This window comes from Pteropus medius, unplaced genomic scaffold, assembly GCF_902729225.1.
Source record: "Pteropus medius unplaced genomic scaffold, Ma_sr-lr_union100, whole genome shotgun sequence".
NCBI classification, from domain to species: Eukaryota; Metazoa; Chordata; class Mammalia; order Chiroptera; family Pteropodidae; genus Pteropus; species Pteropus medius.
This window is the reverse complement of record NW_024340692.1, coordinates 16616652-16634487: the sequence shown is the minus strand read 5'-3', so window position 1 is coordinate 16634487 and position 17836 is coordinate 16616652. Positions and strand designations below refer to the sequence as shown.

At 39.7% G+C, this 17836-nt stretch overlaps 1 protein-coding gene across 2 annotated transcripts in view; it reads right to left on the bottom strand.

The window, feature by feature from the left end:
- The window catches only part of ENTREP1 (endosomal transmembrane epsin interactor 1), a 50302-nt gene that overhangs the window by 9693 nt on the left and 22773 nt on the right, over positions 1–17836 (bottom strand). The window contains exons 3-6 of one of the 2 annotated variants that reach the window (XM_039837334.1): positions 13713–13823; positions 6513–6641; positions 4933–5040; positions 4664–4797 (exon numbers count right to left, since the gene is read on the bottom strand). In XM_039837334.1, coding sequence (XP_039693268.1) covers positions 4664–4797; positions 4933–5040; positions 6513–6641; positions 13713–13823 — 482 coding nt within the window. The remainder of the gene's footprint in view (positions 1–4663; positions 4798–4932; positions 5041–6512; positions 6642–13712; positions 13824–17836) is intronic. The other variant, XM_039837406.1, reaches the window with a different exon arrangement.

The window sequence follows — 17836 nt, the reverse complement described above, 5'->3', positions numbered from 1 at the left end:
TGTTCTTTATTCCTAACAATTAAATGTCCAGAATTCTGGGATTTAGAAGAATGAGACTCCTGTGGGCTGAAGGAAACAAATGAAAAAGCTCTCCCCTGCCCCCTTTATCTTCTATCAAAAGGAAGACTCTCAGCCCCTGCCTCACCTGAAACGTAAGGGAGGTGATATTTTGACACCTAATGTGGGGATATCTGCAGGCTCAGAACATAGCATATAACATGTCTAAATAAAAGTGCCGGCATGAAGGGTTTCTCTCAGGGGTGGCTGAGAGGGGTCCTTGTAAAGTTTTCAAAAAAGGGACATTCTCTTCTTAGAGCAGGACTTGCCCACAGGTTTCATACCAACTCTCCATTCCAGCTGGGGCTGTGTGAGAACTACAAACAGGGAGCGACTCCAGGAAGCCAGACTCTTCCTGGACCTGACCAATGAACAAGGTGACCTTTTTACTCAATGAGACCCAGGGACTCTTTCTGTCCTCTCCAGAGGGCCAGTTTTCAATCCTTAATCAGCATAACCTTCAAGAGCTATCTTTCTAGCACTTATAAACCCTGGGCTTTTCCCCCTTGGCCAACTCTGCCAGTATTTCTTCACTGCTTTGCCCTTGCCTGGAAAGTTAATATCCTTGTTTGTTTGCTAGCTCTGGCAGCGTTCGTTTTATATTCCCAGCCCAGTGGTTACCTACACAGCGCGTTCACAGAGAAGAGAGGGCTTGCTTAGGGCCAAGGGGTCAGAGGAAAAAGCTTCAATTTTAGATCCTAAACTACTACAGAATCTCTTCGAGAAGAAAAACTGGAAGGGGGAAGGGCGACGCTCTTTATCTAAAATGATTGCAAAATGAAGCTTCTATGACCAGGAAAGCCTCATTTTGATGGAAGATGCTGCTAGAGTTAATGCAGCAGGAAAATTCCTTTCCTGTTGGGCAGCTTTTCCTTATTTTATCTCTTTGGGTAAATAAGGACCCTTGGAGAGAAATGAGTCTGGTAGCTCCTGGAAGGTTTTTCCTGATTGCACAGGGCTTGCAACCCTAGCTACAGAGTAGAATCGCCTGGGGTGGTTTCTCAACTTTGGATGACCCAGGTCTCACCTCCACAAATTCTCCTCTAATTGCCTGTTGCAGGACCCAGGTATCTGTAGGTTGTCAATGCCCCCAGGTGATTCTGATGCCCAGCTAGGACTGAGACCACTGCAAAAGGAAATGGATTATAGTGGCTGAAATTAAAGCCCTGTTATATCTGAGAAAGGGAATGGGATTTTTATTAAGAACCTGTGTCTTACGAAAACTGCTACCTGGTAAAGTAGGGGTAAGATTAAGGGCTACATGTGTCTTAAGTGTAAGATTCATGCCAAGAACACTTTAAACTGGGAAAGTAACATTGGTAGAGCTCAGTCTAAGCTTTTATTTTTAGAAGGATTTTTTTTTTTATGCCCATAATCTCTTAACAATCCTCTCGGCAGCCATGTAGCAATGCAGGTGAATAAGGAAACTGAGGCTCAGAAATGATAAGAGATAAGAGATCTACCAAGGGTCATCCTTTTAAGAGATTCCAGAGCCTGGGCTCTTTCAAGTTCATCCCAAAGTCTCCAGGAAACCTTCATTGGCTCATGTTCCTGAGCACTGAAGATGAAGAGGAAACCCAAATAGATCATGCATGTGTTCTGCTTTGATGCTACAAATAGGCCTTGAGAATCCATCCAAGAGTGATGCAGCAGCTAATATGCCCTTTCACTGGGCACACGGTGGTAGAGTTGCTGTCCGTGGAGCGGGCAGCAAGGGAGGGTGCCCCGCCCAACAGCTGAGCACTGCATCAACCTCTAGCACAGCCCCGCTCCACTTGAGTGTGGGTTTTGAAGCTTGTTAGGAAAGAAAATGGGTGAGATTTTTGACTTCACCTTCAAGAAATGCCCGGGTCAACCTGGCTCCCACCCACTCCTCTTTAATATTCTATAGCAGGTATCATCCCCACAGTACAACCAGGCCCACCTTCATGAAAGGGTTTGGAGACTCTTCTTTTTGACTCCTGGCTCAAGCCAACTTCTGAGAATGGGGGGGCTCCCTAGAGTAGTGGAGACGGGGTATGCAGAGCCCCTCCTGTACTTACAAATCGATTCACAAAGTAGATTAGCCATCTTTGGACAGAACCCTTGACCTCAATCAGGCTTCAGTTTATGACAGTAACTTGAGAAACACTTTCTCAAGGAGATACCAATGCATGAAGTGGTTGTATTTATAGAAGTTAAATAAATAAACCTCTTCTGAGAGGTCATAATACTTTACAAGAAATGGGGAGCCTCTATTGTGTGAAAACACTTAGCATAACTGATTGTGGAAATTTTTTTAAAACATTCGTTAATATTTTGCATACCTGCTTACAAGATAGAAAATTACCAACTAGGGTAAAACAGCTAGTATCTACAAAGTTCATTTATACTGAGAATCTAGCAAAGTCAGTGAAACTAAAAATATCTTTGATAGAATATGTATCTAAAGGTGAATAAATTTAGCCATTTTAAAAAGGAAAGTGGGCTGCACTTTCCGATATTGGTAGAATTTCAGAAAATAAGAGTATTTGCCCGTTGGAGATCTGATCTAGAACTCCGGGTATACATTTTAGGCTGAGTAGTGTCTTCTTTCTCACAAAGGTGTTTTGCTTTAACACCCTCCCCCATGTTCGTTCAAGAAAGTTTTGAATGGTAACGAGAAACACTTCTGTCTACTTCCAACCTAGATTTGGTCAGGGGCTGTCTCAGGACTGGGGGACAAATCCAGGAAAGCACACAGATCAAGAGCAGAAATACCCACCCTGCTGAACATGACTGGGGAGGAGCAGATGGGGGAGGGGTTTCTACAGGACTCTGGGGACACATGACTCCTAAACCCACACGGGTCACTTTCCCTCTCTGCTTCCGCAGGAAATTAAGTCTGTTGCCTCCTCTTTGGTCAACCAAGTGCTCACCCACAACCTCAGTGCCACGGAATTCTTCCTGAAGAGGGCATTTCCCGTCCCAGCCATGAAATAGCAGGTGTTTCTACAGTCCTCCCATGTGCCCTCTTTACCCAGCCTGAGACCGAGCCAAGGTTTTAGCAAACGTGTCCTAATGTACACAAACAGCATGAGTTTTGTTGCTCTGTCTCTCTGGCCCCTGTAATTATTGGCCCATTTCCTAAGAGACTAGGGAAGCTGTTCTGGCCCCTAAAGCTTTAAATTTTAGTACAGCACTCCCTGAACAACGGCGAAGCTGAGCTGTCTCCCAAGATGCCCCCAGCTCCATCTGCCCAGCCAGCTGATGCCCCCTCTGGCTTTGTGGTCATTTCGACGTGCCTCAGCGGGTGGGCATGGGACAGCATGGAGATGGGTCTAGGTATGACCCTGAGGGACAAGTCAGGAAGGTAACCCACTGAAAACATTTAGAGCATGTGGTGGTAGCTCCCACTGGCAAACTGTTTCCCAGTCACATAGCTGCCCTGAGCATTAGAAAATGGGTTTCAAAAAACCCAAGCCTGGAGCCAAATTTGTTTGATAACTCTCTACGTGTATTAAAAAGTAAAAATTCCTGGCCCTCTAAATATCGAGCTAAAGACACTAGCCTTTCTGTAGAATTCAGAGATTCTCTTTTGGAAGCTTAAACATAGGCTTGCTTATCCTCTAAATTCAGCTTAAGATCACTTCGTCCAGGAAGCCAACATTGACTGGCTGACTCTTCAAGTTTTCTATAGTCCGCCCACCGTTCCAGGTTGGGTGGTCCTCTGTGCACTCAAATTCTTTCTTTTGAGAACTGCTGTGATCCTAATAACACTCATTTTGAATGCCCTTGACTGTGAGCTCCCTGACAGAGGAAGAATGTGAGTCTAACTCATTTTGAATCTCAATAATGGAGCACAGTGACTAATAAGCAGCAGACTGATTAAATATTTGTTGCATGAATAAATGAAGTCATTCCTTAGAGAGTAACAATTCTAGAAGTCGCCAAAAATCAGGAGAAGGCATGTGGCATTTTGTTCTACAAATAATAATGTTAAAAGTAAATGATTCCTAAGAGTTAAGAAACAGATGATCAAATTTTGAGCTAGAAAAATTTGACAAGAAAAATAAGCACGGTGACTATTTTTTCTAGACCAGGAAGATGTAATTAATAATTCATCTTTTTTTAATGGCTGGGAAGAATTTCATGATTTGGGGATCTGCTGATGGTGTTATAATGAACATCGATTGGCCTAACTGAGCACGTTTCCAAGGCAACAGCAGCTCTCAATCATGTCGAATTACAGCAGTTATCTCACTGAGTGTCAGTTTTCCTAAGAAGCTAATTGAAATTGAAAAAGTATAACCTTATATCAAGGTTTGACTTTTCTTTGGTTTCATGCAGTTTATCAGACAAAAAGAGGAGAGGGGGAGAGAGCAAAAGTGAGGGGATGGGAAGGTAGGCAGGGATGGAGGGAGAGAGAGAGGAAGAAAGAGGAGAAAACAAAAAGTCCTAAAAATATAACACAACACAATAACACACACACACACACAAAAAATACAATAACACAGAATAACACAATCTGTCTAGATCTCAGAGAGAAGTCAGAGCTCATAGTGTGAGTTCCGGAGACCCTTCTGTCTTCAAAACTGAGAGCACCCGACAGAGAACTGGGTGGGGGGGGCAGTCTTAGAAACCACACCTGCGGTTCATCCGGGGTGTGCACGAGTAAAATGTGGCGAAATAGGAAGGCGGGGGCACTGGCGGCACGAAATCGTCAGGATCTGGGATGCGTCCGTGTTCTTCCACTTCTTCAGCAGAAATCTGGGATTCATCCTAATTAAACAGCACCGCCGTTAGTCACCAGCCCTTACTACAAAGGCTCGGGGAGAAAAGCAGTGGATTACACAGAAAGGTCCACGGGCCAGCTCAGTGAAAATACAGCCTTGGTGCCACCTTGCATGGACTTACGCTGCAGGATCTTCTGGCTGCAAATATCTGGAGGTAGCGAAGGGCGGCTGCCACCAAGCAGACGGTGGTGGTCAGGGCATTCAAGGCACACAGGGCGAAAAGGACTTTCTAGAACAAGGAACAATGACATCGAAGCAGATGACTGAAACACAATATCAAAACTTTAAAAAATTATTTTAAAATAATAATAATAATAATAATAATAATAATAATATTGTCCCAATTCTCATGAGAAAAAATGCATTAAAGGACTTACATGGTAAGTGCCAAAATAAATGCTGGTGATTATTATCACTCTCATGCAATAGTGTATACTTCTTAATTTGCAAAACTTATCATAGAAGCTTTCTGTCCCAGAAAGACCTGATACTACAATATTTCTTTATGCAAGCATCAGAACACTGTCTGGAGATGTTTATTCCAGGAAAGTAATGAGATTCCCTCCTGAAGCTGGTGTCCCCAGTGACATCAATTCCCAGCCCTCCCGTCCCACAGCCTCGCACCAGGACAGCTTGCTGCTTAACTTGTGGCCACTGATTCTATTTCAGGAGCTATTGGCAGAGCTGCCGGGGGCACACAACTGGGACAACGGAGGGGGCAGGCCACCCGAGTGTAAACAGGGCTTTTCTCCTCCAAACACACATCTCAAAATAGCAGCAAAGGCCATTCCAAAAGTTTCTGTTGCCATAGCCCTGGCTCCTTCGTGGGGCTTTCCCCAAGCTAAGTCCTGGCTCAGAAAGTTTGGGGGTGACTCAGCTAACAAAAATCCAAAAGCCGAAGAAAGAAGGCCTTTTTTTTTTTACATCCCGCATAACCCAGAGAGCTGTCAGCTTCTCTCTGCTCAGAGGCTCCTCTTCCCCACAAAAAATGAACCCAAAACAAAGATCTAAAGACAGTCGTCAGTAGAGTAGACTTGGTTCACCAACTGATCTTGTCACTCACTGGTAAGATGGGCCTTAAGTCAGGATATAGTTTGTAACCAATTCTCTAATAAACGTTAATTTTGTATTTTTCTTTAACTGAGGTCATTTGTTTTTAATCTCTGTTGCTTATTATAGCTTTTGCCTATTAAACAAGAAGCAAAGTGCTTGCATTTCTCTTGTATTTTCTAGCCAATATCTCTCCTAAGTCTACGTGTCCTAGAATGGCAGCACTCAACAGCTCATTTACGCCAACAAAGGAGCATCAGAGCAATGACAAATGGGTGTGCAATTTAAAGGTTTTGCTAACAGCTACATCATATACGTGTAGCTATATTATATGTGCATGCATGTTAAGTACATGTATGTACATATATACACATATATACATATGTGTATATTTAATCTCCTTTACATTTTTACTATCTTATACTTCTTGAACACAAAGAAAGCCGTCCGTATATAATTTAAAAGACATACAATCTGTGCTCTTTCTGTATTCAGTTCTGTCTGAGCACTGATGAGGGGTCATTCATATGTTCTTCCAGCAGTGTAACTGTTTGAGGGGGGTAACAGGGTAGGGATATTTCAAGTAACTAAGCCTTCTCTGGGGGCTCTGCAGTGTATTTATTGCTGAGTGGTGGAATCCATTTGAGGTACCTTAAGTAGAAGGTGAACCGCACTACAAGGCTGAACTGGGAAGAGTTTCAAGGCATTTTCTTTGTCTGTGCATTTGGTTGGTTGAAATTCTTCACAACAGAAGCAAATCTTGCCTTCACCTAAGTCCACCTTAAGAGGGAAAAGACAGAAGAATAATTTAATTATTAAGAAAAAATAAACAGGCTACACTATGAAGCCCCAATCTTATGGACAAGATATGGCAGGGTTCAGTGTCAGGCAGTGTCTATATCAGTCAGGATAGGCTAGGGTATGCTATGGTAACAACCAGCCCCAAACTTTCGATGGCTTAACCAACCAAAGTTATTTCTTAAATATCTGCATGTCCATTACAGGTCAGCAGGAGACTCTGCTCATCATATTTCCTTAGAGACCCAGGTTGATGGAGCATCTACCATCTCAGGATTGATAATCACTATGCCAGAGAGAGATGGAAAACACAAGATGAATTGCACATTGGCACTTAAAGTAGGGCTGCCAGATAAAATGCAGGATGACCAGTTAAATTTGAATTCAGATCAATAGCAGACCATTTTTTAGTATATGTCATAAATATTGCATGAGACATGTTTACAGTAAAAAACTACTGGCTGTTTATTTGAGATTCTGATTTAAATGGGTGTCCTGTGTTTTTATTTGCTAAATCTTGGGTAACTCTAGCTTAAATCTTCCTCTTGGAAATGACACTCATCACTTTAGCTCACATATCATTGCCAAACCAAATCATAATGCCCCACCAAACTCCAAGAGGGCAAGACAGTTCAATCTACCATGTGCCTGTTAAGAAGCATGAAGTATAATTAGTTGGTGAGAGTAGCCCTAAACCATGTAGGCTTGAAGAGATCTCTTAGTTCACATCTTCAATGCTCTCTCTTTTGAAGTGATAACATCACTGATGAGCAATCTCATATATATTTTAGTGAGATGCTTTGCAAACTTTTGGTCACTTTTCCAAGTTCCTCTTGAGTTAGGTTGTGAAAATATGTAACACCTGATTATGGCTCATCAAACCCATAATTTGGGGGCAGAGGTTTGTTCTTGCTTGCTCTGCTGCTTGAGCTGTTGAAATTGACTATTCCGTCTCAGCTAAAAAAAAAAAAGGCCACGCCTCTTTCATACTTGTTAAATTAATCAGGCAGCTTTGACTTCACTAACTGCAAAATTCTTCAGTAATCTTTAAGAATGAACATCTACAATGCTTTAGTTACTAAACAGAAAAAAATTTTTTCTTACTAAGATTCTTACCTTCTAGTCATGGTAATAAGTTTCATGCATTTTTCCAAATTAGGAGAAAATTTAGTTCCTTATAATACAAGCTGACTAGGAAGCTAAAGGAAAAAAATTCCACTACTGGATTACACAACGGTTTTTGGTTTGGTTGTGGTTTTTCTTTTTTTGAGATGAAATTTACATACATACACATAAATTTTACATATACAAATCTTAAGCATACCGTTCAAGGAATTTTGAGCTACACATACGCCTGTATAACCCAAACCTTTACCAACATAGAAAACATTTCTATCACAAGAATTAATTTCTTCATGCTCCTTCTCCATCAATCCCTGTCCACACCCTCCTTGAGGCAACCATTGTTTTTGATTTTTTCCTACATAGATTAGTTTTACCTTTTCCAGAACTCCAAGGATTCTGTAACATTTTTTTATTCTTTGTCCTTAAACCACATTAAGAGATGCATTATCATATCAAACAGTGATGCCCATATTTTGATATAAATTCTGCCTGTGATACAAAGAATTGTAACTAGAGTTACTTTGCTGGACTCCATAGTCTACCAGTTCATTTCCATTTGGTCTCTGTCCTTTCCTGGTTTATTCATGGACATTACCTCAGCAATGTCCCCACACCTAGATCCACGACTCCCCTCCTCACGCACTGAACACAGACACAAAGCTGTTTGTATTTGAATTTTTCTTCCGTTGTCTCATATTTTTTAAGATGAATTCTGCTGCTCATATCTGTACTAGATTTTTGCCTTCTAAAGGAAAACTACTGTGGCCATTCAGACAGAATTTCTCTAGGCAGGGTCTAGGCAGGTAGGAAATTTTCCTTTCTCTTGGGGATCACTGACTTTCTCTTGGCCCCTCTTCCATAATTAATAACAGTCCTTGCACTGGGCTAAATGCAGCAGGTAAATATTACTCCCAATGGGCTTCCTCCTTTAAAATCTCCAGCTTAGAACTTCCTGTTTTAATACTTAGAGCACTATTTAGCAGTAACAAAGAAGCAGCTAAGAGAGATAATACATTCTGCACATGTCTCCAGTCTGCTCATGTACACAAGGCCCCCTTCTACCCAAACAGGAACCAAGCTCAATTTTCTGACATGATGTAGTGTAATTTCTATTTCTTGTACTGTGTAAGCCTCAAGATTTTACCTGAGGAATTTATCTCCCTCAGGTAAGAAGAGGTGTCATCTTACAAAGTCTTCCTTCCCACAATGAGTCCATTCTTGATACAAGGCATTTCGTTAGGGGAGAAACCAGGCCTGTGTGGGATGTATATACATGACTGTATTATTCACACAACACCAGACATCTAAATATATGAAATATCTTTGGGGTGAGCCAGTCTGGATGGCAAAATTTTCCAAATGAGTGAAGGTTAATCCCTTTAAACAAGACTGTTTGAAAGTTTAATCATTATGCAAATGATAATGAATATCAATTACTGTGCCCAGATGATACGAGAAGCCCTGAGGCTCTACAGAATTATTCTAGGCAACTATGTGTTTTGTGTTCATTGTAGTTCCTGTTTCTGATTCTTCACCTCTCTTCTTAATCCTACCTCTGAGCAATGTTTCTTAAAATGTATTCTACTTTATCATCATTCTCTTTAACCTATCTGCAAACAAATCTGTTCAAGTCTGCCCAATCCTAAGTGAAAAACATCTATTCTTCAATCTTGACACTATTCCCTGAAGCCGTCGGACCCTCTTGAGACTTCCTCTCATCAATACTCAGTATTATGGTTTTCAACCCGAGCTGCACATTAAAATCTTCTGAGAAATTTTCGAAAAAATGGCAACGCCATCTTTAGCAATTAGGGGACTATAAACTAAAGTAAGGATGAGATCTCTCTTCAGCCCCATGAGAATGGCAAAAATTTATGGCTTGCCCAAATTTTTACAATTATATAATATGAATTTATCACTTGTTGCTGGTGGAGAGTGACGGGTGAAAATGTAAGTAGAAGCCATTTATTAAAGGAAATGGCAAAACATTCTAAGATAAAAATATTTATTCCCCAAACACTTCGGAAAATTATTTAGTAGTTATTTATAAAGTTAGACATACAATTACCACATGACCCAGCAGTTCTACCAATATGTATTTACTCAAGAGAAATAAAAACATGCCCCCTCAAAAAAAACTATTACAAAAAAATAATACAAAAATATTTACAATAGCTTTGTTCATGATACACCCAAACTGGAAACAACCCAAATGTCCACCAACAGGAGAATGGATAAAATAAACTGTAGCATTTTTATACAGTGAAATACTGCTCTGCCAAAAAAAAAAAAAAAGAGCAAATAACTGATATAAAAACAAAAACATAGATGAATCTCAAAAGCTTCATGCTGAGCAAAATAAGTCAGATGCAAAAAGGTACATACTATCTGACTCCATTTACATGAAGGTCAAGAAAAGGCAAAACTAATCTATGGTAAAAGCAACTGGAACAAAGGCTGCCTGTGAGAGAGTAGAAACTGCCTGAGAGGAAACACCAAAGGACTTTCTAAAGTGCTGAAAATGTTCTAGATCTTTTCTGGGGTGTACACATGAGTGTATTTGTCAAGATGAAAATATACATTGGTCAAAGCGGAATGAACTGCACATGCACACTTATGTGCATTTCAATGTTTGTAAATTTAACCTCAATTTTAAAAAATAGAGTCATCAAATGGTTGAATGTGTAACAAAAATATAAGACAAGCTGAAGAGCAATCGCTGTCCTGGGAGCCGAACCCACTTAGGCAAAAGCCCACACGGGGACATGTAGGATGCTCTGCAGGCAGCATTGTTTCTAGTGGCCAAAACCCAAACCACCACAGAGAACAAGAAAATAGAGAACTAACCTGTGCAAAGAAATAGCTCTGTTACTGCTATAGCTTTAAGTAAGAGAAAAACAATATGCAGGGAACTAGACACAATATATCCCATTTTTGAAAACTAAATTATGAATAACCCCACCCCATACACATTTATGTAAGATTGTATGAGTATGAGAACATGAACATGAACTTCCCAGCCTGTTACCATGGATTTGGGGTAACTAATGTGGGTAGACAGGGAAGAGGAAAGGAGAGCATCCCCTTTCCCCAAAAGACTTAATTTGTCAAATAGTCTCCCTAATGAAACACAATTATGATATGGTCCCATTGAGGGAAAATTATGTGTTTTTATGCATAAAGAAATGAGGTAAAAAATTGTCAAGTAGTTGACTGTGCTATCCCAGAATAGTAAGAATTCAAATGATTTTTAAAGTCTGTCCTATACTTTTATGGCTTGCCCAAATTTTTACAATTATATAATATGAATTTATCACAGAGTTGGTTTTATGGTGAGAAAAAAATTAATTAAAAATACACTTAAAAGCTTTGGGGGGGAAAAAAAACAACTCATGTCTAGGCCCCCACTCTAGAGAATTCTGAATGTGAGCCTGAGTTTGGGTATTTTTTTAAAAGTTCCTGTAGGTTATTCTATTGGGCAGCCAGGGTAGAAAACGACAGAATTTCTCAAAAAAGTTGATTATATTATACTCTTAGCCCCTGCAATCTGGCTTCTGTTTTATCCAGAGCTGCCAGTGATATAACCACTAGGCTCACTCCCCACCACTATCCTCCAAATCCTCTGCTCTCTTGGTTTCTGTCCACTCCCTTCTTTACTCACTGTTCAAAGTGCATCTCAAATACCTATATTCCAGGCTTCCCCAGTCTTCCCCATCTTCCCATGGATACAGGCCCTTCTTCTGTGTCCCCTAGCTCTGTGTTTCACTCTAGTAGCTGATCAGTCTTCCTCACTCTGCAGCTGGGCTTTGTTTATTCATCCCCTCCATGAACTGATCAAGTGTTTGCCATGCATATCCTACTCCTCTTGCTACATGATAAGTTTCCAGGTCAGAAATGATGTCTGACTTTTCCTTCTACGCTCTGCAGCCTCTAGAACCATGTCTTGCATATAATTTTGACCAATTGTCTTTCCATATATTATGACTTTTCACTTCTAGCCTGTGTCTACTCAATTTGCCCCTTCTAACTTGCCGTGTGATTAGTAATTTGAAAACCAAACTTTGTTCACATTTTTGTTCTAGGAATTCTCTGTACATGAAGGAGTGTTTAGGGGGTTGCTGAAAAATCCCTAGATAATAGAGAACCAGACACTGTCCTCAGGGAGATCCCAGCCTGGAAGAAGAGGGAGGAAAGATATATAAATATCTTTAGCCCCAAAAAGAAAAGGATAAATGCCTAGGAGATGTACAGATAAAGCATTCTGGAAGATTATCTTCTGTGAGGATCAGGGACTATTTCCTGAAGGAGATAATCTTTGAAAGACTGATAACACTTGGATTAATAGGGAAGTAAGGGGTAGGGAATTCTGAGGGCAGAGACAGCATTGCTAAGAAAGTTAGGGCAGAAGCTTGAGTGATGACAAGCAGGCTTTGGCTCACTTACAGGCAGTGTCAGCTGCGGCAGTGAAAGGGTGGGACGAGGGTGAATCGCAGAGGGTCTTAAAAGCCAGAAAAGGTTCTAAGAACTGTGACTCCATAACTTCAGGCCGTTAAGTAATGAAATGGTAAAAATCCAAAAATCCATAAAAGGGTTGTTAAGAAAGAGCAACAGGTTTTAAGGAATCCATGAAGCATTTTCCTGTCTGGGAGGGTCCTTGAGTCCCACTGCAAGTGCTTTATCACGGCCTTCTTTGCCCTGCCGATTTCAAAAAGGTGAGACTGCTTCTTAACTGAGATCCAAATAGATGAGATTTAGTACAACTTCTAAAAAGTCCCTTTTTAAAAAAATTTTTTTTTGCTTTGTTCCACATGGAGGTATTCGTTACTAAGAAACCCTTTAAAAAAGTTTAGAAATGGCCAGTAATTCCACTTGTGTGTATCTACCCCAAAGGATTATAAGCAGGGTCTCACAAAGATATTTGTAAACCTCTTTTCATAGCAGTATTATTCACAATAGCCAAAAGAAAACAACACAACCGTCCATTGTTGGATGAATGGATAAACAAAATGTGTCATATACATACAGTGGAATATCATTCAGCCTTAAAAAGGAAAGGAATTCTGACACACGCTACAATGTGAGTAAAATTTAAAGACGTGATGCTAAGTAAAATAAGCCAGTCACACACATACAAAAAAATGAACATCGTATGATTCTACTTATATGATGTACCTAAGGTAGTCAAATTCAAAGCGTCAGAAAGTAGAAGAGTGTTTTCCAGGGGCTGGGGGATGAGGAAATGGGGAGTTGTTGCTTAATATGTAGAGAGTTTCAGTTTTGCAAGATGAAAAGAGTTCTGGAGATTGGTTGCACAACAATGCAAATGTACTTAACACTACTGAATGGTTAGGATAAATTTTATGTTATATGTATTATACCACGATTAAAAATTAGAAAAAAAAAATTCAGAGGTGGTAAGGTCTACAACCTCATATACAATTCTAAAATCCCCAAACCTCTGGAAACCAACTTTCTATTATAGCTGCTATCCCAGACTCCACTGAGTGCTACAGAATGAATAGTATATACCTCACATTTATCTCCTAAATATAAGAAATACTCTGAATGCCGAATCACGGCTGGCCTCCCAAGGCTGAGGATAAAGGATAGCTGACCTGTATTCTGATAATATCCATTTTTCCTCTTTAAATGAGAGCAAACAAACACTGATTGTGGACACCTAACTCATCCATTCACTAACTGTACGTTACCATGGTTCTGGAGTTCTGCTGGTTGGCCCCAGCTTTGGAAAAAAATAATTGACAACTTGAGTAAAATAATTAGCAAGCAGCTTTCTTCCACTGACTTGAGGTTACACTTTAGGACTCTGCCTGGGGCTGGATGTTGCCAGCCACCTGCTGGCACCCCAGGAAAGCCACACAGTCCAGGGATGGCCTCAGTGTACAGTGATGTTTTAGGACGGCTTACCAGATCACACCTGGGCACGCTGGACACAAACTGGGCCCCTTGGCAGCCTAGGATAAATCCAGCTAAATTCAAGAGGACACACACCACAGAAAGCAGCACAAAGAGGTTTACCTGCAATAGCAAGAAAATGGCAGTGAGAAAAAGACAACAACTAAACTCAAGAGTTTTGTCTCAATAAAACAAACTCAAATTCTCTTCCTAGAGAGAACTTTTAAAAAAAAAGTCAGAACCATGTTTTTAGTGTCCGAATTTTTTTTTTTTTTCACTGTTTAGAATTGTTTTAATGTGCTCAGGAATGCCATGTGATTTCAAGTCTTCTCAATAATTTCATGTCCCTATTTTTTTTTTTCCTCTTTGCAAATAAGGGCGTTCTGACTTTATCTCTTACCTTTTACACTAAGCCGTGGCTATTTCCTCCTTAAGCCATTATTATTTTTTCTGAGTTTTGCAGGATTAATGGTAAGTAGACAAATGGAGAATTCTAGAATATAAGTGGAACCCGGGGAAGTCAAGGAGCTCAGAGCCATTACTAGCCAGAAATCACAGTATCCAAGTGAAAATAAAAATGAATCTTTTTATAGTTCTGAACACTTTAGGTACGCAAGAATAAGCGTATAATGATCTTCTGTGTACTTTTCTCCAAAGTTAAATATTACAAGTATTACCCTAAATTAAGAATTGACAGATATCAACTTAGAAGCCAATACTTGATGTAAATTAGACCCTATACAGGCTTTTCAATGTGGAAACTATGCTTACTACCAAAATCAAACCTTATTACAAATACAAAAGCAAATATAAAAGGTTGGAATTACCATTATCAGTGTTAGAACCAAGCAAAGCTTCAGTTAGATTGATCTGTCAGAATTGGCTGACAAATGAGTTCATACATGAACTCTAACAGAGAAAGCTTGTTCTTTATTGCTAGTATTTCAAGAAGCCCTGAAAGCATCTCCCAGACCCATGTTATGAGTCAATATTTAATATCACATGATGCCACTTTTCCTAAGAGGAATTCTTTCTTCCTCTCCAAGAGGAGTCTGGCTTCTGCTTCTCTCCATTTTTTGTTAATATTTAAAAGGCTTATGCAACCTGTCATCAAATCTTGGGGAAAATGCTGGCAGCAGCTGCTGTATTACTGTTTCCCAGGCTCGATTCCTCAGTGTCTGTAGGACTTGACATGACCAGCATGCAGCATATGTCCCCTCTTGCACTGCGTTATTCATAATCACGTCAAAGCTTTTTGGAAAATGAGAGTGCATAGCTGGCATAGGACAGAACGTTGTCTTCTTACATGGGCTTCTTCTGTGCATTGGCAGTTGCTACTCAAAGAGACCTTATATATCTGAAATCTCCACACCCAGCAACACAATTATTGTCACAATGAGGAAGCCTTCAACTTTTCTTTGGAAATTTTCTTTTAATGCAATATCAGATGCCTTGAAAAGAAAGTGTGCTTACAATCCTTATGCCCACCAGCATATCACTAATCTTCATGATGAAAACTTAGCAGCATAAGATACAGAACGTGTGAAGGCCCATTACCAAACACCAGACCCCAAATCTCATCATTAAAATCTTAAATCCAGCTCATCAAATGACACCATTAGAAAAACCAATAGACAAGCCCCAGACTTGAAGAAAGTATTTCATGTATATATTAAACAAAGAACTTTTACCCAGAATATACAAAAAACTCAACTCAATAATAAAAAGACAATAACCCAAACTAAAAACTGAGCAAGAGAATCAAACACGTATTTCACAAAAGAAGATACAGCAATGGTCAATAAGCACATGAAAAGGTGTCAACATCATTAGTCATCATGAATGCAAATTAAAACCACAATGAGATATTACTTCACACCAACAAGAATGGTTAAAATTTAAAAGACTGACAACAGCAAGTATTGGTGAGGATGAGGAGCATGTGGATTCTCAGACATTGCCTGTCCAGGTATAAAATGGAACTACCGCTTTAGAAAACTGCTTTTTGGTTTCTTAAGAATTTTAATATAAACCTCCCATGCAGAGAAATTCAAAATAATTTATGGAAATACTCTACCCTCAACTCCCTACTCTTTAAGGGTAAACTGCGCAAGGTGAGTTCCTTCCAAAGAGCACAGTAAGAAAAGGGGAGGAAGACTAACCTTCTAGTGGAGAAACCTGAGAAACACAACACCAATCAGGTGACCAAGGTCAACATCAGTGATAAGTCATGTTGATGGCATGTACCCTTGATGTGATATGATGAAATGGCATTTTTGCTTCTACAAAAAACTCAACTTGATGTGATATGATGTGATATGATGAAATGGCATTTTGATCTTCCTTCCCAATACTCATAATAACCTCAGTCTAATCATGAGAAAAACACAAACAATCCCAATTAAGGTACATTCTACAAAATACTTGACAAGAATTCAATGTCATCCAAAACAAAGAATGTCTGAAAAATGGTCACAGCTGAGAAGAGCCTAAGCAGACATGACAACTACATGTAATGTGGTATTCTAGGATGGGATCATGGACAGAAAAAGGACATTAGGTTAAAACTAAGGAAATCTGAAGAGTATAGATTTTAGTTGATAATATATATCAATACTGGTTCATTAATTGTAACAAATGTACCATACTAATGTAAGATGTCAACAATAGGAGAAACTGGGTGTGAGGTATATAGGACCTCTCTGTACTATCTTTGTAATACTTCTGTAAATCTAAAACTATTCTAAAATAAAAATTTTATTTAAAAATGCAAAAAAGCCAAGGTCACCTACCCTATGACCTCAGTTCCACTCCTAGGAATAGACCCCCCCCCAAAAAAGGGCAATTGCTGACAAAAAGACTTAGAGAAGAATGTTTACAGCAGCTTTATTCACATTAGTCCAAAAATGAAAAGAACTCGAATATCCAACAACAAGAAACTAAATAAACAAATTGTGGCATTTTCAAATAGTGGAATACTTCCAGGAATATAAAGGAACAAACTACTGATGCACAACAACATGAAGTTTGAAGACTTTGAGTAAAAAAAGCCAGATACTGTATGATTCCACCTACATGATGTTGAAGGATAGACTAAATAATCATAATGATAGAAATCAGAAGAATGGTTGCCTGTTTTTTTTTTGTTTTAAGGAAACTGTGGAATGACTAGGGGATTGACTAGGAAGAGATAAGGAAATTTTCTAGAGTGATAAAAATGTTCTATGTCTCCTTTGGGATATTGACTACATGAGTATATCCAACTGACAAAACAGAGCTAACGTATGATCTGGGATTTATATAAATTACATTTACTATATATATATTTTTAAAGTAAAAAAGAAAATCCCAAGTCCAGCTGCCAGGGCAGGAGTGTGAGATCATACAGTGAATGAGGCTCCTTTGCCCTCTGGTCTCTAGTTAAGTTCAGCCAATGGGGATGAAGAAGAGCAAGGTTAGGGTAGGTATGTTTCTGGTTCCTTCTCTGACGCCTAAAGCTGGCTATGTCCCTCAGTGGAAAGTCACAGGCCCTCTCAAGGAAATTTGGACATGATTCCAACTTCTAGATTCTGCCTACTGCTTCTTCTTCTCAGATCAGGCCGAGGGATAGTAACGGCCTCAGTGTTCCCTACACCCTGTGCAACCTTTGTGAACATGCCCTAAGTCAACCTCTTGTCAAGTTGTAATTGTATTGTATCATCTGTGTCCTGCTGGGACCTTGACTAATACAACTTCTCTATTAAATTTTTCCTTATATTTAGCCTAAGTTTTTTCCTGCTCTTTAAGCCTAGTTCCTATTGCTCTCATTTCAAATTTATCATCACCTGCCCGGTGAGGTGAACATCATGGCTTACAGCTCCTGAATTCTACTGAGGTCAAGTCATCATTGGGATTTGACATCGAAAAACAGAAAAGCTCAGAGTTGATGGAGAAATGTCTTTCTATAAATTGCATTTTAGACATGAAAGATGGTAGGACCAAAAAAGTAGAGGGCTTGTCCCACTGCACCTTATGACTTTTAAGAGTAAGATGCAAAATCCACCTATTAAAGGGTGAGATGCAAAATCTAAGACCCAAAAAGCTGATCCTCTCACAAGGACTGGCACCATGAGTTAAGCCTTTCATGCTTTTGGTTT